The sequence below is a fragment of the Hesperophylax consimilis genome, chromosome 19 (assembly GCF_061612785.1).
Source record: "Hesperophylax consimilis isolate HC1 chromosome 19, BYU_Hcon_1.0, whole genome shotgun sequence".
NCBI classification, from domain to species: domain Eukaryota; kingdom Metazoa; phylum Arthropoda; class Insecta; order Trichoptera; family Limnephilidae; genus Hesperophylax; species Hesperophylax consimilis.
The window spans coordinates 8,139,809-8,161,712 of NC_142854.1; the positions used below are offsets into that span (position 1 = coordinate 8,139,809).

The 21,904-nt window shown below is 32.4% G+C and overlaps 1 protein-coding gene across 2 annotated transcripts in view; it reads left to right on the forward strand.

The window, feature by feature from the left end:
• Positions 1–21,312, forward strand: part of Gasp (Chitin binding Peritrophin-A domain-containing protein Gasp) — a 35,376-nt gene extending 14,064 nt beyond the window's left edge. Inside the window, exons 2-5 of one of the 2 annotated variants that reach the window (XM_089643449.1) lie at positions 9,284–9,493; positions 10,242–10,430; positions 11,489–11,699; positions 20,074–21,312. In XM_089643449.1, the coding sequence (XP_089499575.1) occupies positions 9,284–9,493; positions 10,242–10,430; positions 11,489–11,699; positions 20,074–20,134 (671 nt within the window). In that variant the 3' untranslated portion in view covers positions 20,135–21,312. Of the gene's footprint in view, positions 1–9,283; positions 9,494–10,241; positions 10,431–11,488; positions 11,700–17,517; positions 18,257–20,073 lie in introns of those variants that run through there. The other variant, XM_089643448.1, reaches the window with a different exon arrangement.
• The last annotated feature ends 592 nt before the right edge of the window (positions 21,313–21,904 follow it).

The window sequence follows — 21,904 nt, forward strand, 5'->3', positions numbered from 1 at the left end:
GGATGACAGATGATAATGAAGAAATACTAGAAATTGACCAACCTTGCACTCTCTTTTATAGCTACATTGATGTCTCTCTTATGCAATACGTCATTTGCACGTTCCTCACTTCTGAAAACCATAATTTGGCAGAATAGAGAAGTCCAATTACATTAATTTTCTATTTTCTTCATAGTATTTTTCGTTCAGGATTCCATTTTTTCGATCATCTTCTTTTTACAGGTGTTAAATTCTATAATTTGCATTATTATCTTGCCAAACATATTTTCGTCTTTAATGTTTCCGTATCCACAGCCGTAAGTTGTTCAAATATGAAAAACTCCTGCGTTGTTACATCCATTCGGCTTTCTAAACTGTTTTATCGGTTGATTTAAATGTCATTTATAGATTCCTTGAATATTGCAGAACGAAACTAAACAAATTGTAGCTATTCTTGACTAAAAAGACAATATCCTACAGTATACACTAGCATCCTTAGTGGAAGCCGTTCTGAACACAGCCATTAAAAAAACCCATTTGCGACCCTAGAATAGGATGAACTGCAACTTTTCACCATGTGTGAACAATGGTGATACGTTTAACACACCATAATAAAGTTTTAAACTATTGAACCTTAAAAAATGTTATTATTTTTCGGAATATTTTTTATTGAGTAAAACCTCAAATTGTAATATTTAAATATTGAAGACAATATTAGTGATTTTTAAACGAAAATCTGAAACAGAAAAATCAGAAAAAGAAACGGTCACATCTGGGACACGAACCCAGGACCCTTGTCCCAGATGTGACCGTTTCTTTTTCTGATTTTTCTGTTTCAGATTTTCGTTTTAAAAATCACTAATATTGTCTTCAATATTTAAAAAATGTTCATTGTGAGTGTTGCATCAGCAAATCAACCATGTTTTTTTCATTGATTTATGTGTCGAAGCAATGCGATTCCTTGTGAAGGCCATCATATTTGACTCCTCCACACATTTTGCAAAAGTCTGTCGGATTCGGCACTGAATAAACATTAATACTTTACCCACTTAAAACACTACTCACGTAACGGGTGTCGCATAATTTCGGTTCATTTGGAAATATGATTTCATAATGTTACGTAGGCTGTTTACCTTATGAGACAAGAGTGAGAACGAGATTCTTTGACACACCTGCTTTTTATAGGTTAGGCCAAATTCATTTAATGCCATTAGAAATTTTGTAAACAAGGCGTTAGTTACTTTAGATAAATTTGTATAAGATACTGAGAATTGCTCAACGTTATAAGAAAGTTTTTTTAACTGTTTTGTGAATACCGCTCAATAGTCCCAACTGCTCCGAACCGTCTGGAGCCAGTGAGACTATGACATTCCCAATTGGGGTAGTGGGGAGGCTGAAGGTAGTGGAGAGGGAAAGAAGATGGAGGAGAGGACGGAGGTTTGATCCAGGTTATTCAAATGTGGTCACCAAACACATTTATACCAACTTGTCAATTCTGAATGGTGGTCTTACACCAGAGCTATAATGAAAGTATATTTCGTTTTGGAACGTGCCGCAAGTATACTACATATTATTTTTAGTAAAAAAATTGTGAATTCGACAAATTTATCAAATAAAATTGAATTGTTATTGGAGAGTCTTACCCCTAGCCCACGAAGGCCGTCAAGTCTTGCGTGCACTTTGAATCCTTTGACTTTAAACTCGTGTCCTCTAGATCCAGCGATAAGGATATTTACCACTGTAACACGTAGGTTGTTGCTTGCTTGTTTTGTTATACCCTCAAAAGAGTAACAAAAACAAGAGTGTTTTTTTATTATAGTTCTGTTCTAAGAAAACATCTGTGTCATTTTAATAGCGTTCTGAGAAACAGGTGTGTTGTTAACTATGTAGACTGTGTTCCATAGTACTTCAGTTAGAAGTGATCTCACGCATTCCTACTGCGGCACAGATTTCTTTAAAGTAGAGCCATTCGGTTTGAACGACGCATTTGCAGTCAAGATAATAACAATTATAAACCTGTTTGAAATCACTAAATATTATAAAAAACATATTAAACTAGGATCCTATTAAATTAAATGTACCAGTTATCTAAATAGCAAACAGAATGTTGTATAAAAACTACATATTCTATTCGATCCTGGCTATACATCGATAGTGAAACTGACCATCCTTAAATAAAAAAAACTGTCGTATTGATTTCTAGTTAAATAGACCTAATAATGGACATCCTTAGACCTTTTTTCCTTCATTTATTAAGAAGTTAGAAGAAGGCATACCCCAAGCCAAGTTAAAATCTGGATTTTTTTGTTATTGTATCGTTTGAATTTGTCTTTGTTTGCTGTCGTAGAAAGGCGTCAAAGTGGGGTGACTGTGTTGTATTATACAGGGTATTATAATACTTAATTTAAGAAGTGATTCCCGACATTATTTGGAGTAACAAAAACAAATAAAATTTTGGGATTACGGTGACTTTTTTGAATTGAAACATAAAAAATCAGTAGGTATCGGATAGTTGGGATCGGGGTGAGGGTTTTTTTGTTTACTAGGTTCAGTGACCAGTGACGATATGTGTAAGAATTTAAATTTTTACTACAAATAATATCAGCAGTACTGGTATTGCAGTATGTATGTATTTAGATTTGCGGTAGAACGAGCACTAATAAATTTCCAAGTTAGTACCGCAAAGCACAATCTGGTTAAAATAGCTTTACATTCTACGAGTATTAAGATAGTGCCTATTACACTTAAACTGGTACGATCAGATTTGCATGATCGCCCTAGTGAGCGTTGAAGGAATTTATGCATTGCAACGCATTATATTTGATGACGAAAGTCTTGACTAATATTACAATAATACAAAATTAATTACTTGAAAGCCAAGAAAATAATTAAACGAATTTGATTTCGCAAGTCAACAGAGCACAAGCGACGGGTGAACTATTTCAGATCCTTGCCATCACCATTGTACGAGTAGTACGACACGTAAGAAAATTTCAATCAAATTCAAATAATGATAGAAATATGAAATTATGGACGGGTTGTTCCACAAAATTTTAATAATTTATCAAATTTTAATAATTTATCAAATTTTAATCATTTATCAAATTTTAATAATTTATCAAATTTTAATAATTTATCAAATTTTAATAATATATCAAATTTTAATAATTTATCAAATTTTAATAATTTATCAAATTTTAATAATTTATCAAATTTCCAAGTTAATTTTCAAGTTCTGTTATTATTTCAGTTGTCGCCAATAAGGATGTAAAAAATAATAATTAAAGTATTATGATGAGATTTGTTGCGGTGACTTTTTAAAAATCATATTTAAACTCGGTTTATAAATCATATCGCTTTGATTCAAATCAAATCAAATAATTATTTGTCTTTAGAGCAGTCAGCTTTTGTATGGAGCTTGAAAATACCTGCAACAATGTTTAAAAAAATGAGACATGACAGATTGATTATGTCATATTGTATATCAATTGCACAAAATGATAAAACGTTGAACACGTTGAAAATCTCTGAAAATAACCTATTTGTGTTTCGCATCATTGCACTAACAATTTCTGCTCAGCAAAATTGTTTAAATTCTTATGAAATCATAACTGAATTTCCCCATACTTGCTTCTGAAGAAAGCAATATTGTATTTTTTCTTCTATTTTCATACATTGCGCGATGGTTTCCACCTTTTACCGTCACATCTTACACAATAAAGCTTCAACACGAAGATACACCAGATCGTGCTTGAAATTCTAAGAGTCGAAAGGTGTAAGCCTTAAGCAATTAGCAAAATTATAATTAGGAAATAGATTTCATCAAAAACATTCTTTTGAAAGGAATGGTAATTATGAAATATAATTAGTTTATTTCCTAATCGTCATTATTATAATAAATTCTGCACTTACCTCATACTACTTTCTTTGATATATTCATTAAAACCTGCATTTCTTCTGTTATGCTTGTATAATATACATAATTCATATCAGATTGTAAAAGAAATGCGTTCTTTTACATAAGAAATCAAAATAGTATGAATTGTTTCAAATTCATTTCTTTTGTTGAGATGTTCACATCAATTCAAACGACGAAACATTGAGGTTCAGTCAGCGCCATTTTTTTAACATTTAAATAGTCCCCTTTTAAATCCGATTCTAGGTGGGTTTAAGCTTTCTATCAAATTGTGATCAGTTAACAAGCAAAACACTATGACAGTTAAAACGGGTTGTTTCACAGAATTTGAACAATTTTTCAAATTTCAAATGTGATTTTGAAGTTCCGTGAAAGTTTTATTCAAGTTCTGTTATAATTTCAGTTTTGTGAAAGAAATGGCCAGTAATGATATAATAACAGAACACAAATAGAAACTTGAAAATCAACTTTAAAATTTGATGAATTGTTCAAATTCTGTGAAAAAACTCATCCTTGTACTTTGCTGCTGATTAAATTTTGTTCAAAAGCTGTGACGGCCCTAGAATCAGCGTTTAACCGTAACCTTTCAAATGTAAAAAAAATAAATAAATTGGCTATTTGATAACAACATTACACAATTTAAAATTTTGCCAAACACTATTAAGTATTATTTCGTCTTGTTTAATGAATGGGTGGGTGGGAATTAGACGTGACGGATTTGATTCGGTCTTAGGTATGTTTGGGGATAAAAGAACGAATGACAACGGGAACAGAATGCTTGAAGTATGTTTAGAGTGGAACCTGTTTGTGTCGAATACTTTCTTCGATCATAAAGGTATCCACCAATATACGTGGGAAAGAGGAAATGAGAGGTCAATTATTGATTTTGTAGTAATTGACTCTAGGTTGAGAGCTGTTACCGAGGACACAAGAGTTTTCAGAGGGGCTGAGGTCGAAACTGACCACTTTCTTGTAGTGTCGAGAGTAAACCTCTTTCGCGGTTGGCGCTCTAAAGTGAAAACGGTACCAGCTCCGACAAGAGTCAAAATAGAAAAACTGCAAAACGATAATGTGAGAAGTAAGTATGTGAATTGTGCAGAGATAAGATTGAATGCGAAGGAAATGGATGGTCTAAGCATAGACGAAACATGGAACCACATAAAAGTGTGTCTTTGTGAATCTGCTAGGGAGGTTTGTGGAATAAGTACGCAAGGTAGGAAGAAAGGTGATGCATGGTGGGATGATGAGATTAAAGCACTGGTCTCAGAAAAGAAGAAAGCATGGTTGTGTCTGATTGCGGCTGGCAGTGCTTCCAGCGAAGAGAAGTATCGAGCGAAAGAAGTATATAAGGAATGTAAGAAAAAAGTAAGAGTTGGAGTGAAAGAACGAAAGAAACGCCTGGAAGAGGAAGAAGGAATGAAAATGACAAACCATTTCCAAGAAAACATTAAGTTGTTTTGGAAAGAAGTCAAAAGGTCCCGGAGTGGCCCAGAAAACGGAAGCATGAAAGTGATAAAATCAAAAGATGGAAAAATGTTGACGAATGAGGAAAAAATAAAAGAGAGATGGATGAATTATTTCGAGGAAGTCTTCGAAAGCGAAGTGAATGACAGTGATTCCAGTGGCGAATCAGATATGAATGACGATGGAGTGAATGTTACCGAAATTAGCATGGATGAGATAGAAAGCTCGATTAAATGTATGAAGAATGGTAAGGCTGTTGGGTTTGACAATATTGCTGCTGAATATTTTAAAGGAGGTAGCCGTGTAATTCTCACATGGTTGTGCAATCTTTTTAACCAATGTTTAAAGGAAGGTTACACGCCTTTAGATTGGAGAAGGGCTGTGATCATGCCATTATACAAAGGTAAAGGGTCACGTATGGAATGTGGGAATCATAGGGCTATTAGCCTGCTTAGTTCAGTTGGCAAGCTGTATGGTAGAATTTTGATTGAAAGAGTAAGAAAGGAAACAAAGGATAAAATATGGGATGTGCAAGGTGCTTTCATGAGTGGAAGGGGGTGCATGGACCAGATATTCTCATTGCGTATGCTCACTGAGAAGTTTCTGGCAAAAAACCAGAAACTTTTCTGTGCCTTTGTAGATTTACAAAAAGCATACGACCGAGTCGACAGGAAAAAGCTATGGAAGGTGTTGTCCAAGTATGGAGTGAATACGAATCTGATTCAGGCAATTGCGTCTCTGTATGAGGGAAGCGTTGCATGTGTTAGGGTAAACGGTGGTTTTACGGGGTGGTTTGATATCACAAAAGGTGTTAAACAAGGCTGCGTAATGTCACCGTGGTTATTCAATCTATACATGGATAATTGTATGCAAGAATTGAAAGAGGTGGGATTGGGCGCGAATTTGAATAATTTGAAAGTATGTTGCCTGTTGTATGCTGATGATGCGGTGCTGATTGCTAATAGTATAGATGATCTACAGTCTCTCGTGTCTAGGATGAACGAAGTATGCATGAAGAATGAGTTAATGATGAATGTAAGTAAGTCTAAAGTAATGGTGTTTGAAAGAGAGAGTGCGAAAACAGTGTGCAATATAATTGTGAATGGGGAATACTTGGAGCAGGTGGATGAGTTTGTGTATTTAGGAAGTATGTTTACGAGAGATGGGAAGGCTGACAGAGATATCGAAAGAAGGGTAAATGCAGGTAATTCCGTTAATGGAGGACTAAACGCCGTAGGCGCTAACAAAAAATTGTCCAAAGAAGCGAAGTTAGCAGTCCACAACGGAGTGCTGGTACCTACCTTGATGTATGGAAGTGAGGCATGGAACTGGCAAAGAAAGGATGAAAGTAGATTAAATGCTGTTGAAATGAGATCCCTGAGGCGTATGTGTGGTAAAACCATGTTTGATCGTGTGAGGAATGTGGAGATCCGCAAAGAGTGCAAGGCTGATGTAAGCGTAATGAGTAAGATTAAGAAAGGGACGCTTAGATGGTTTGGGCATGTAGAGCGAATGAGCGAAGATAGGAGTGTAAGGAGGATATATGATGCAAATGTGAATGGTAGCAGAAGTCGGGGACGCCCGAGGAAGACATGGCACGATCAAGTGAATCAGATACTCGAGTCGGGCCATGTCAAGAGTCAGAATAATAGAAGAGTATGTATGAGAAGATGTATGAATGTGAATGAGGCAAGGAGTGTGTGCCAAGACCGAGTTGTTTGGCGGTCCGTCCTCTCTGCCTACCCCTGCGGGGAAACGGCGTGATGGTTAGTTAGTTAGTTAGTTAGTTAAGCACAATCGCACTTTTAAGTTGAATATAATGAATTATTAATATAATGGTCACATTGCTAATTGATTCTGAATTATAATTCTTGTAAAATTCATTTGACATTAAATTATGCAGTCAGTTAAAATTTAATAATTTCATAATAACATAAATCAGTCAGAGCAACCTTTGCCGTAAACAACATATCGCTTACCTACATAGTTATTTTCTCTCATTAATTCTAGTTTCTATGCACCTATGGCCTGCGGTATGAAATGTTTTAAAATGGTAGTACAAGCTATTATACAATACGCATTTGTAACAGAAATACTAGTCACATGATATCTCCACTGGTTTCCCTAATCGGAAAATGGGCGTATTTTCCATCAATATAAATCTAATAAATTATAAATGATACTCAACAAACTTAGTCTAATAAAAATAAGGAACCAGATGACTTTGATCAATTCCGGCTGATCTTCGATTGTCAACAAACTCTGAAAGATTGTCAACAACTTTCAACCATCTGGATAACGAACGTCGACAATTCTACTAAGAATATTTTTCAATTAACTTATGATTGTCGTCCATTTTTTACATTGCAACTAAGTGTAGTTTTACATCAACTTACGATGATTCTGAATCAAATTAAGTGTATTGTTAAGTACTTACAAAGCAGTGACTACGAATTTAACATTAAACTTTAAATAATCTGCATTAATAATGTTTTTTTATGTTTAAAATAACTACAATTCACAAATAATTATCATTTCCAGAGTCAAGTGAACTGATAAAGTTACAAATATGCACCATTAAAATTGACGGTTATATACACGGCTCCAAGTGGATTACCTTGAAAGTGGCGTAACTGAAGAATGTAACTTCAAACATGATTTTATTCATTTAAACAACTATTATTAACGTAAAATAACCCTCTCAATTCAGTCAAGAACTCTAAAATATCACATAAAAGAAGTTTTAGCTTCTGTTTTCAAGGTTTTGAGTAAAAACCGCACAGTGGACAATTTTTGGCGGTAACCCACAATTTTCTTTTTTTCCAAATTTTCACTGTTCAGTGACTTGACTATGAACATCAGTGCTTATCAATGCTTTTTAAATATTTTTTTAAAATAATTATATTTACTTAACAAACTTTTTTTAAAAGTTTTTTATTATCACTGTCGGAATTTTCTCCTTTCCGAGAATCACGAATGAACCTAACCAAACCCCTTTGCATTAACACCATGAATTTCCGACACTTTTCCAAAGTTTTTCCTCTAGAGATTGTTGAGGTATCGTTTCATTATATAATTACTTTTAAAAATTTTGTCGTTAAATTTTAATTTAGCAACACAATATGCGTTTAAGATATACAGTATTAAGTATTGAGAAATATATTTAAACGGTTGCCATACATGTTGAAATATTAAGTAGGCAGTTAAGTTTATATAATGCAATGGATGCACCTTTCAATACATTTTGCCACAGACCTCGTTCGAAGAGTCCGCATTGCCCCATCAGAGCCTTAATAGTAATTATAGGTCGCAAGATTCCGCTTTAATTGCAAAATACACCAATCAAATGAAACCTAAGTAATTGCAACATAGTATATAAAATAAACAACAGATTGATATATACATTTATAAGCTGTGAGATATAATATTATGAGCTGCTTGGCTATTTGATGACATTGTTACATTTGAATTTTAGAGAAACACCCCAACATTAAAATCATTCAGTTTAGCTTTTAACCTCTCGGAACACATCGTGCTGTAATTGTCACTAAAAATCAAACGCTGTTGAGTCACCTTGTGCTATATCTGTCACAAACTGACACGACCTAAAAAAATCGATGTATAGTCATCGTTAGTATCTATATTTTTACTAGCACTATAAAAATAACTTTATGTTCTCAAAAGTAGATTCATAAACATTGTTCTAGGGCAAGTAATAAATAATCTTCACCTTAAAGGTTGGCTTAGAGTTGGTATGACTGTGCTCACGTGTGCTTAATTCGATCCCGATCACGTGATTTGCATTCCGACTATAACAGTGTAAACATATCCGCTCCTAGTAAATAATTACTGAGTATTTTTTATGTAATAATTTTGTGCTTGTGGATTGTTTGTCTAATAATTAATGATTAATTTGTTTTACAGTCGTGGCCCAAGAGAGCTTCAAATGCCCCGATGACTTCGGTTTTTACCCCCATCACAAGAGCTGCGACAAGTACTGGAAGTGTGACAATAACCTCGCTGAGCTGAAGACCTGCGGAAACGGACTCGCCTTCGATGCCACAGATTCCAAGTTCCTCAGCGAAAACTGCGACTACCTTCACAACGTCGAGTGCGGAGACCGGTCAGAACTTGGTAAGACTTTAAATTATAAAATAAAAAAACCATGAGAATTATTCGTATTTTTTTATTATAATAATATCTATATTTAAGTCAACCTTATACTACCATATAAATGGCACTTTGTAGAATATTAACGTAGTAGTGCAGAATGTTCCTCACAAGAAAATTTATCAAAGTGTAATGGAAGATGTTCATTATTAAGATGAACACACAAGAAGATGATGTTTCTTTTATGAAAATCTGTCGAAAACGTTGTTAAAGACGGTTTTTATGAAAAAAATATAATTCCGAACGAAATCGATAATTTTTTTTTTGGAAAACATAAGAATTAACATTTTGAGTGATCATAATTTTAGATTGCATCTCATTCTGAAACTATTATTAAGGACGGGTTGTTTCGGAGAATTTGAACAATTCATCAAATTTCAACGTTCATTTTCGGGTTCTGTGACAGTCCTATTCAAGTTCTGGCATTATATCATTATAGGCTAGTTGCTTAAAACTTAAAACTGAAATAAAAACAGAACTTGAAAAAATCATTCACAGAACTTGAAAATGCACGTTGAAATTTGATGAATTGTTCAAATTCTCCGAAACAACCCGTCCTTAATATCAATACCCGATGCAAACGGTGTTTTTGCATTTAAATTATGTTTTTCCGTAAAGATTTTTTTACTGTATTAAAATTGTAAATTAGTGAAACGAAAAAATCTTGATGGATTTATAAAATAGCTTATGATAACAATTTTCATAATTCCAGAGCCCGCCATCCCCACCAACCACTGCTCTCGCCTGTACGGCATCTTCGCCGACGTGGACAAGTGCGACGTTTTCTGGAATTGTTGGAACGGAGAGGCTTCCAGATACCAGTGCTCCCCCGGTCTGGCTTACGACAGGGAAGCCAGGGTCTGTATGTGGGCTGATCAGGTTCCAGAGTGCAAGAACGAAGGTAAACACACACTTACACCCTTCATTAAACATGATGTTTGATATCTTCTTCGAGCAAGAATTAAAATATGAAACTCAATCAAATTCTCGAATCACTGGTGCATCAATTTAACTTCGTGTCTTGGATAGTTAAGGGAATTCAAGGTCTGTTTATGGGCTGACCAGTTTCCAGAGTGCAGGAATGAAAGTAAAAACACACATATAATTCATTGAGCATGCGGATGAAAAACCTAGTATTGTACAGAAATTTCTTAGTTTAACGAGTAAAATGGGGTAAATTGCATTGGAAAGGTCAGCGTTGTAAAGAAATCTCTCAGTTTAGCGAGTATAATGTAGTACATTGCATTGTAAATAAATCTCTGAGTTTAACGAGTATTATAATAGGGTAGATTGGGTTAAAAAGGACAGCAATGAAAATCTCTTAGTTTAACGAATAAAATGGAGTAAATTGCATTGGAAAGGTCAGCATTGTAAAGAAATCTCTCAGTTTAACGAGTATAATGTAATACATTGCATTGTTAATAAATCTCTCAGTTTAACGAGTATAATGTAATACATTGCATTGTTAATAAATCTCTCAGTTTAACGAGTATTATAATAGGGTACATTGGCGTAGATTGGGTCAAATAGGACAGCAATAAAAATCTCTTAGTTTAATGAGTAAAATGGGGTAAATTGCATTGGAAAGGTCAGCATTGTAAAGAAATCTCTCAGTTTAACTAGTATAATGTAATACATTGCATTGTAAATAAATCTTTTAGTTTAACGAGTATTAAAATAGAGTAGATTGGGTTAAAAAGGACAGCAATGAAAATCTCTTACTTTAACGAATAAACTGGGGTAAATTGCATTGGAAAGGTCAGCATTGTAAAAAAATCTCTCAGTTTAACGAGTACAATGTAATACATTGCATTGTAAATAAATCTCTTAGTTTAACGAGTATTAAAATAGGGTAGATTGGCGTAGATTGGGTTAAAAAGGACAGCAATGAAATTAATTGAAAATCTCTTAGTTTAACGAGTTGCTGACATGTTTTGATTGAAATAATAATTATTCCAGAGGTAGCCAACGGTTTTGCATGCCCCGCCGCCGGAGAGGTGACCAACGCCGGATCCTTCTCTCGCCACGCCCACCCCGAGGACTGCCGCAAATACTACATCTGCCTCGAGGGTGTCGCCAGGGAATACGGATGTCCCATCGGAACCGTGTTCAAGATCGGAGACGGTGAAGGCACAGGAAACTGTGAGGACCCCGAAGATGTTCCCGGATGGTGAGTTTAACTCCCCGGACTTAATACTTTAACACTCAACACACTGTGAAATAACTACTTCAATGTTTGTTACACTCTTTAACTCAAAAACTAACAAACAAAACATTTCAATTAAACTCAACCTAATGAATAACCTTAACCACTTAACTTACATGACTTAACCTAATAATTACTAGATAATAAAAAGCAACACGATACAATATGATTACCGTTAACTGACCATAGATCATAAACCATCACCATAATCAATATCGTATGAGATAATCGTATCGCTAGACTGTTATTTTAGAGGATTGAATAGTGATAAAATACGAGTTGCCTGTATGCTGTCAGATTCATTTATTGACAAACTACATAAAAGGAGACGGTCACGCAGCCTCCTGCGCTCCTCACACTTGGTTTGTTCCTTTGTTCCCGATTGGCTGGTCTGTCAGTTTGTACATTATAAAAACCTTTTTTTTTTCAAAAAATTACTCAATAATAATGAATTAATATATTTTTATAATGATTAACCACCTCATAAAACAGAATATTCTTTTAAACCTAAGTATTTCAATTTACAATGAATGCTTATTTAATAATAAAACGAAAGAAATAATTTACAAATATTTTGCAAAATAGTAATTTTTAAACGGATGCCCAAAATTCGCAATAATTCGCTTAGAATCCGGTTGATTAAATAATAAATCTTTTAAATATAGCAAAAAATACATAAAATCACAGTTAAAATACAAATATTTAAATTTACATAAATTAACAAGCATGCTAAGTGTCGAATATTCAAATAAATAAATAAAAATATTGCTACCTATTCAATGCCATTTAAAAAATAAACACCTGGAGTTCGCTAAAAAACCAGAAAAAAAATAACTGTTTATTTATTCAAATGAAAACGAAAACGCTCCACGACTCGAACAATAAATTTAAGATTATTATTCGCAATATTAAAATGCTTGACCGAGTGATCAAAAATTTCAAAGTTGATAACCTTGACATTTATACGTTGTGATCAATAAACGTTTTTTGCTTATAAAATATTGCAAGTATATTTTTTCTGCTAAATTAATTCCGTTTTAATTTTATAGGCACAGCTATTTCCGCATAGTTTTGTGATGACATAAAATACTGTATTATAAAGGCGTATTCACATTTTGATTAAAAACTAATAATACCAATAACATTGATTGGTTTAAATAAATGTTTTCTATTGGCATTTACAAAACAAAACTTGTTACTAGGAAATGTTTATAAATGCCTTTTATTATAATTTTGTTTTACAACAAAACATAATTTTTGAATAGCGTTATGTATAGAGCAAAAACCGTTAGTTTGATTGTAAAGTTCAGGTGTTTTAAAATAAAAATGTAGTTTAGAAATGTGTCGATATTGGTTGAATTGAATACAAAAACAAACAATATTTTTTGTACTGTTTTAGTCATTAAAATGATAGTTAAGAACTTATTATTTATTTATAATAATGCAAACTGACTGCGCTACGAGAAAGCTTCTAGTAAAATCAGAACAAGGCCATCGCAAAGCCGGTGGGTGTAATGAACTCCTTTATAGATACGACTTGATGTCAATATCAACTCGTACATCTAGCAAACAAAATACACTATTGCGTAATTCTTACTATCAATAAACAATTGAATTACTCTTCGAATGATTTTATCAATCAAATAAAGAATACATGTGTTTTAATTAAAGGAACAATGGTTCCACGCTTCGATCTTTTTCTCGATAGGTATAGGCAGGTAATTACAAACCAAAACAAATTAGCACTGACGTTTTACTTCAACGAATTGTAAATCACTATACCGTGACTATTAAAAACGAACAATGCCGCTATATTCTTGACATTCTAGACGTCTTGACACGTGAACATTCTATCTAGAACCTAGGTTGTTTTAGTAAGGAAACATGTTGTTATTTTTAGAATTATGTTGCAAGTTGCAACAACATATTGCCAATAAATATATATGTTGTTGTTTTGACTGTAAATTATTTGTTTAAATTAACTAAAATTTCTTTCAATTCGTAAAACGTCGTAGATAAATGATTTGTTTTTGGGTTGAAAATTATTAATTAATGTTAACTTGTTGAAGACTCCGGCGTCGGTCGGGCTTTTTACAAAGTTTTTCAAAATCAGATGTAGACAGTAATTTTCCTCCTATTTTAAAAGTTAAGTGATCAAAATTTTATCAATAAGCATCAAATTTTGCCTTAAGGTAGAAAAATGAGATGGGATGATTGTTTTAGAAACTTCATTTTGATAGTCACCTTCTTGTATTGTAGGACAAGTGTTCAAAAATTTCTTCAATCTCGGAATAAAACTGTAGATTTGCATAAACAGCAAATTCACAACACGTCTCCTGCCACAGACACTCCATTAATAACTGTGCCTAAACAACCCTAAAACATTGATAGATTATTTTATCGAATCTTAAATTTATAGTGCGTTAATTCATGTCTAACTCTAAAATCAATCATATGCATTCGATAATGATACATCTTGTAAATGAATCGTAATAATAAATCAAATGAAATTAAAATTTATTCAATACTTTCCAAATAATACTGCTTTGAAAATCAAAATATCGCTTCCAAAAGTAGACTAAAATTCTCAAACAAACAAACTTACAACCTACCTCATCTTAGGCTAACAAAAATTAAATTAAAAATTGCTTGAACTAACCAACTAAATGATTTAATGCATAACTCTGTTTTTTTTTTCTTTGTTTGACTAACATTTTCACCATCACATTTGTTCACACAAAAATATATCCGTAGACTGCTTAGCAATTTCTGATTTATCCTTCGTATGTACGAAAATTTATCATTGATAAACTTGTTTGTAAAATCTGTTGATGTTTTGCAAAAATGTATTTGCTGTATTTTCTCAACCAACCAGTTTGAAGCGTGATATTTACTACTGTAAATTCAAGTGCGTGTTTTTTTGTATCGATGAAAACTTGTGAATTATGTATTGATGTCATTAATGGCGTGTTAAGAATTATTGTCTTTTTTTGTAGACGTTTTTTTGATTATCTTCAAAATACTTGTTGCACGATCTCTCTATCATTGAGATTGCTTTCACGAATTAAGCAATTTAGCTAAGAGATTGATAAGATCAGGTACTAGCTTCTAATTTCCAAAATCTATCGAAAGGTAACTAAACCCGTCGTCCCACGGGTTGGTAAGCAATCGACGTAAACCGAATGCTTCAAGACAATCCGCAGAAAAGTTTCACACTGAGATGAGCTGCAGAACTTATTATGGAGAATTTTCAGTTGCATTCGATTTTTGTCGATTGCTTACTGAAATCGTCCATTTGTTCTTTGTGAATAATTAATTTGCCTTATAATTTTGGTAATTTGAAGACAACTGGACGCATAGTATAGCAGCTATCAGGAGGATATGACGTCTATGTTTAACTTGTATTTTAATGCAAGAAGCACAAAGTTGACATTTGACATACGAGTACCTTTACTACTCGTTCTTGTGTTCAGCAGTTAGACTCCGGGCCGAATCGCCTCCTTGCTTTTAGGTTATTATCCTCCCTGAATATTGGTCTGTACAAGACCTAGTTGTAAGAGGCCAGAGCCCCGAGTAAAACCATACTTTGGGGAGTTATTGTAAAAAACACTATTTGATAGTTTTCTCATTCCGTTCTCAGCTGTATAACATTATTACGAAATGTCAAATCTCCAGACAATAAGTGTACCATTAATAATGAATGCTACATGGTCTGTGCGTATTCCTTCGTAGCCTGAATGAAAATAAACCGGTTCTTGCACTTCGGAGTCCAGATGACATTACAAGTGAAAGCGGTAGGTACTGAAAAGGAAAGTTTGTGATTCGTTTTGTGACTATAAAAATTGATTGTTATGCCAGAACCCAGAACGGGCGTGTTGGAAATTTGTCGCTTCGTTTCATTATTACTTATACACGCTGTGGAAATCAGTGAATCGTTACAAATTATCCTCAAGAGTGTGCGGTGTCAATGAGATAGATTTGGAAAGGCGTTTCTTTTCTCAGATATACTCGTAGGCACCGACAAAGGGCCAGTAGATCATTTGTTTCGTCTTGTACCGAAGGTTCTGTAATTTTTGTTATTTTTTGCCAAGAAAATAAAAACATATATTAGTCTAAACCTTGTCTACCTTAAGTACTTATTACGTAAGTAATTTATTACGCCATTAGATATAAACGAAATATCTATTTGAAAGTACATAAAAATCTTCATAGATATAGTAAATTACAAGCTGTCATTTTTCTGGAATTTATAGAGCATAATATGTAGAAGTTACTTTAAAGTACTAAAAACGACTACTAATTAAATTGACACTTTTTAAAAATTGTTCATTTTATATAAGGTGTAACTCATTTGTTATCTCTTTTCTGAAACGTTTGTAAAAAAAAACATTTTCTTCATCGGTTTCAATCACATCAAGATTGTTCAAAATTTCACTCACTACTGGTTTGCAAATTTAGAAATTGAAACGAAAGCAATACGAGAACGTGTGAATGAACCTTGTGCCGTTTAATGTCACAAATTGCATCCATTTGCATTTCTCAGTATTGTGAATAGTTAACTTAAGATAAGTATATAAAAAGAGAACGATACAATTATTTGAGTTAATGACGTTAATAAAAGGAATAAATGTGAATTATTTAAAAAGAGAACGATACAATTATTTGACTTGATGACGTTAGTAAAAGGAATAAATGTGCATTATTTAAAAAGAGAACGGTACAATTATTTGAGTTGATGACGTTAATAAATGGAATAAATGTGCATTATTTGATGCTGAATTTTGTTGAAGAGAGTTTTCATTGTAAGGTAAATTTTATGACAGTTATAGTGTAAGTGAGATGCGTGAAAGCTGGCGACCAATGGAAAGCTGGCATATATCGAGCGGCGGCTGCTTTCAAATACTTAAATAACGAATGGAAACAATAATTAAGTCAAGAAAAGCCATTATTTAAAGTTCAGAAAACAATTTCAACGAAAATTTAATTAACTCTTTTTAGACCCATTTTAAACATAAATATTTTTTAACTGTAGATAATAAATAATTCTATTAAATTATTAAAAACAGATAAATACTGACGGAGATCACTCTTTGAGAACTTTTTCTGACATAATCATTTCTGTCTTAAAATCTAGATAATATTTTAGTATTTCTTAGTGTTTTTTTAATAACTTAATGAGTACTTCAAATTGTAATATTTAATCATTGAAGGCAATATTAACAACTCTCGAAAAAAATTTGAAATTTGAAAATTAGAAAAAAGATTTGGTTGCATCTAGGAATTGATCCCAGGACCTCAGCGTTGCTAGGGATTTACTCTACCACTGAGCTAATTCGACCTTATCCTCTTCGCTCATATTTAACTGTATAATACTTTGACTAAGAACTACCAACATATTCTTCATTTTTTCAACGCACATTTTTACTGACTGGTATATATGAGTTTTTATGTACGATTGCAATATTCTTCTAAATGCAATCTAGATAAATCAAAATGAATATATAAATCCAAGACACTATTTATTTAGTGCTAAGATTGTCACAGGTTCCACCTACTTACCTATATTTCAAATAATGTTGAAATTGGACAAGTTTAGATTAAAACAAGTTAAGACTTGAGTTTTAACTTGTAGATTCTTTAAAAATCTGTAAATTTTGTGTGTGAATGCAATTTTCAGTACGTAAGTCGAGCGTGATTTTGAATGAGCTGGTTGGTTGTCGTAGCTTCGTAGCCCGTAGTACTTGAACCATTGATGCTGAAGGCTTCTGGGGTGATCTTACAGCGAAGACTACTACGGAGACCTGGACCTGAAGGCAATCCGCAAGAGTGAGCTGCTCGCCGGCCAGGATGGCTCCGCCAAGACCCAGCACAAAGCCTCCAAGCCTCGCCCCCAGAACAACAACAAGGTATCTCAGGATAACTGAGATATCACCACATCCCTTAGTTTAATGCAACCCAAGACATAACTTAATAACTTACAATGATTAAGTGAGAACTGTTTTATTATTTTTTTCAATACCGGATCAATTTTTTAACAGATATTTAAAACCATTTTACAGATATTTAAATAAAGTCAAATTTCTGAAAAGCGAATATTTTAGAAAATTTAAATCAAATCAAAGAAACTTCTATTTTCATATTTTTAGAATGATTTAAAAGTTATTAAGTTGAGTCTTGTGTTTATTTTTAAGTCTTACAAAACAAAACGACATATTTATTTTTTTTATATTTTCTTCACAAAACCTCGACTGATCGATGACAATACAGATACAGCGAATAAATCAATTTATTTAGACCTTTTTTTGAAAATCATTTTATTGAAGTAGAAGTATTAATGTTTTTTTTTATAGATAAGTGGTTTAAATAAAATTAAAAATTGTTTCTTAAAGGAATTAAATGGATCAAGTAAACCTGCATTTTGTATATTATTATTATTATTTATAGGGTACGAATTAGGTTTAATAACAAAGTTTGTAAAAATACGTAGCACTAAAAGTGCGTCAATAAAAATTACAAAATAATTCAAATGTTTTTATTTATTTCCTTCTAAATTGTAAATATAAATATCGGTGTGAAAATGTGATGTATTTTAACAAATCAATGTTTCACCGGACTTTCAGTGTTTTTCTCTTGTCCTTCTTGTCTATGGTAACTCCTTCAAAAATGCACTGAATGTGGTTTTTGGTATTGTTTTCTTCCTTCATCTTCTATTGTCTATGGCACGGTGGATATAACCAAGAACTTCCATGTGTATATTCGTGTTTTGGCTAATAAAGGTGTGTAAGTATATTACATTTTATATTTCTCTCTTATTGTAATAATACCCTAACGTAAATCATATTATTATTTATACTTATATATTTAATAAAACTCAAATAACGGGTTTATTACAGGCAATTATAATTATGCACTTTATTATATATCTAATTTATTGTTTTAATCACAAATTTCTATTTTTTGTAGAATTATTTGTTGTGATTTGTTTGAGGTATGTATTTAGTAATAAATGTGAAGTTCTTAATTATATAATAGATTCTCTACAATCCAATATACTTAATCATTGAAAAAGTTTACATTTCCTATTGTATTCAACTATTGTCTCAGTAAATAGTTCTTCCCCTGACTATTCTATTTCAACACCATTTTTTCTCAATAAACAATTGAAATATTTGGAATATATAATATCTGGCTTTAATGTGGAAAACGCACATGAAAAATAGTTGCGTTTTTTTTAGAAATCACAATTTGTTAAGTTTTTCGACGTTATTGCTGTTCAACCAAAACCTCCTTGAATACAAGGCTGGAACACTGAATCAAATCAGCCTACTAACTTGTACAGGGTTTTCCAATAAGAGATGTTATTTTGATATTCAATCGTAAAGATCAATGGTTTCGTTGCTTGTGTGGCACGTAGAGCCCTCTTGTTGAAAGTAAACGTTGTCCAAATCGATACAATCCAATTCTGGCCATAAAAATTCATTAATCATCTCTCGATAGCGCAATCCATTCACGGTAACTGTTGCTCCAGCCTCATTTTCGAAAAAGTAAGGTCCAATGACTCCGCCGGACCATAAATCGCACCAAACAGTCACACGTTGAGGCTAGAGAGGCTTTTCAACAATAACTCTTGGGTTTTCCGAGCCCCAGATGCGACAATTTTGCTTGTTGACGAAGCCACCGAGGTGGAAATGAGCCTCATCACCCAAGATGATTTGCATTTGATTCACTCAAGTGAATTTTAATAATTTCAATGCGTTGTTGAAGCGTGTATCGTTTTTATTAATGGCGTAGTTTTTACTTGTCAAATGTCAAAAAATGACAGCTTCAAAAGTAAAATCTATCGAAATAACGGGCTAATCAAAATAACACCTCTTATTGGAAAACACTATATGATTACCCCCGAAAAAGGTATTTTAATTTAATTTAATTTATTAACTAAAACATTTTAAGATGTTTTAACAAATACGAATAAACTGAAAAAAAAATTAAGATTTTTTTTTGTAAAATCCCATACAAGTTAGTAGGCTGCTTTGAATGAGTTTCCCAGCCTTGTGATCTAGGAGGTTTTAGTTCAACCCGCAAGAACTTAAGCTCACTTAAAAAAAATGCTAAGCCTCCATACGATTTGATTTTCGAAGATATTTCAAATTTAAATTCTAATCCTCGTTTATTATAGGAAGTCATCACTAATAAGTAAAACACAAGAGCTAGTATCTTCACAATTGAAAATAAATTGAACTTATTAATCACATGGTGTTGGAACCTATTTTTTTTCAACTTTCACTCATTCAAAGTAGATTTGTGTTTTAATCCTTTATTTTCCAATTTTAAATAACAGCGAGGACTACTACGGAGACGTAGACCTTAAGGCCCTGAAGAAACTGGGATTCAAGAAGTAGGATGGATGCCGCCAGGAGAAATTGCCAAAAATAGAGGCTCCACAGTCAATGTTGTAATAGTCTAGCATTTAAACATCACTTCTGCAGACTCCAGCAACACCTTCTATGGTGGACCAAACATCCAAAGGTCTATCGTTATCGAAGTATTAAATATGAAATTATTTTAATTTCGCCACCGTCTGGAAATTTGCCAGTAGCTATTTCAATGAAAACATATTTTATCATCATTAAATTGATACGTAGATTCAATTCATTTTTTACTCGATTGTTCTTATTGACAATGTGCAAATAAACAAGTTTTAAATACCGTTAGTTGTTGACCTTCAAAAAATGTAGATTCTATGTTTATTGACGATAAACTATTACTTAAATAAGGACACATAATTATCATGTTTTTGACCGTAAGTTTAACTTGATTAAACATCATAAAGATATATTTTTTTAGCATAACTGTACTAGGGTCTTCAGAAATATGTAGATACTATGTTTTATGACAATATACTGTACTAGGTTATTCTTAATAAGCGTAAATACTATGTTTTTTTTAGAGTAAACCTGTACTCAATTGTTAATCGAAAGACGCAGATACTATATTTTTTTACTACAATTGTACTAGGTTTTTCTTCAGAATGACGTAAACACTATATTATGTGACGATGTAGTTCACTAGGTTGTCCATTAAAAGTGTAAATACTATGTCTTATGACGACATACTGTACTAGGTTGATCTTCAAAAGCATAGATACTATGTTTTTGACGATAAACTCGAGGAAAGTTACTTCAGACGGAGGTGTATAAATTTAAATTAAGTATTAAGATAAATCATCGAAGAAAGGAGTTTACTAATAGAAAAAAAATTAAATTATGTTAGTTAGTTTCTATTTTATGATCTTGTTAAAGAAATCGAATAAATTACAAACCAATATACGTCGTTCTTCGAAAATCGACAACCATTAAATGCCATACGACAAGATAATAATATTAAATTCGTTTTTTTAAGAAATTATTATTAGTAAGGGAGATTTATTTCAAAATTATTGTTTAAGTTTTATAAGAAAATCAAAAATATGTCATTTAAAATTATTTGACATTTTCTACGATGACTCGTGCGGGGAAAAATATCATTTCATGTAAAAAAAGAATCATCATGTGTAAATAAATAAAACTGAAAACACCAATTTTTATTTTATTTTATCTATGTACAATAATTATTTGCTTATTTGTGTACAATTCCAAAATAAAACTTTTCTACCCCCAAAACATCCCTTGAGAAAGATGAAAATGAAGTCCTACAAAATATGCGGGAAAACTTCGTGGTAAAAAATATTGCTTATTTATTAAGAATCTTCAAATTATTCGTATTCTTGTTAAAAACGGGATTTTAGGCCATTAACGAATGAATTAATAGTTATCCTGATAAACTTTAAGTAAAATACCAATGTTTTATGCATAACATAAAGGATAACCAATAATTATAAGCAATAATTAGTCTATTTTTTATTAAAACACAAATAACATTGTTTACATCACTTTATTTCGATACAAAATCTCAACATGTTTCATGAACCAAGTTCACTTCATCAGGAGCACAAGTATACATACAAGTATACATTTTGTATCGAAATAAAGTGATGTAAACAATGTTATTTGTGTTTTAATAAAAAAAAAAAAAATAATGCCATCACAAAGTGAAAAGCAGTTAGAAGAAGTTTTCTTCGAAAAATTAATAATTAGTCGCCTAAAATATCAATGATGTCCCAGAAGGTACGG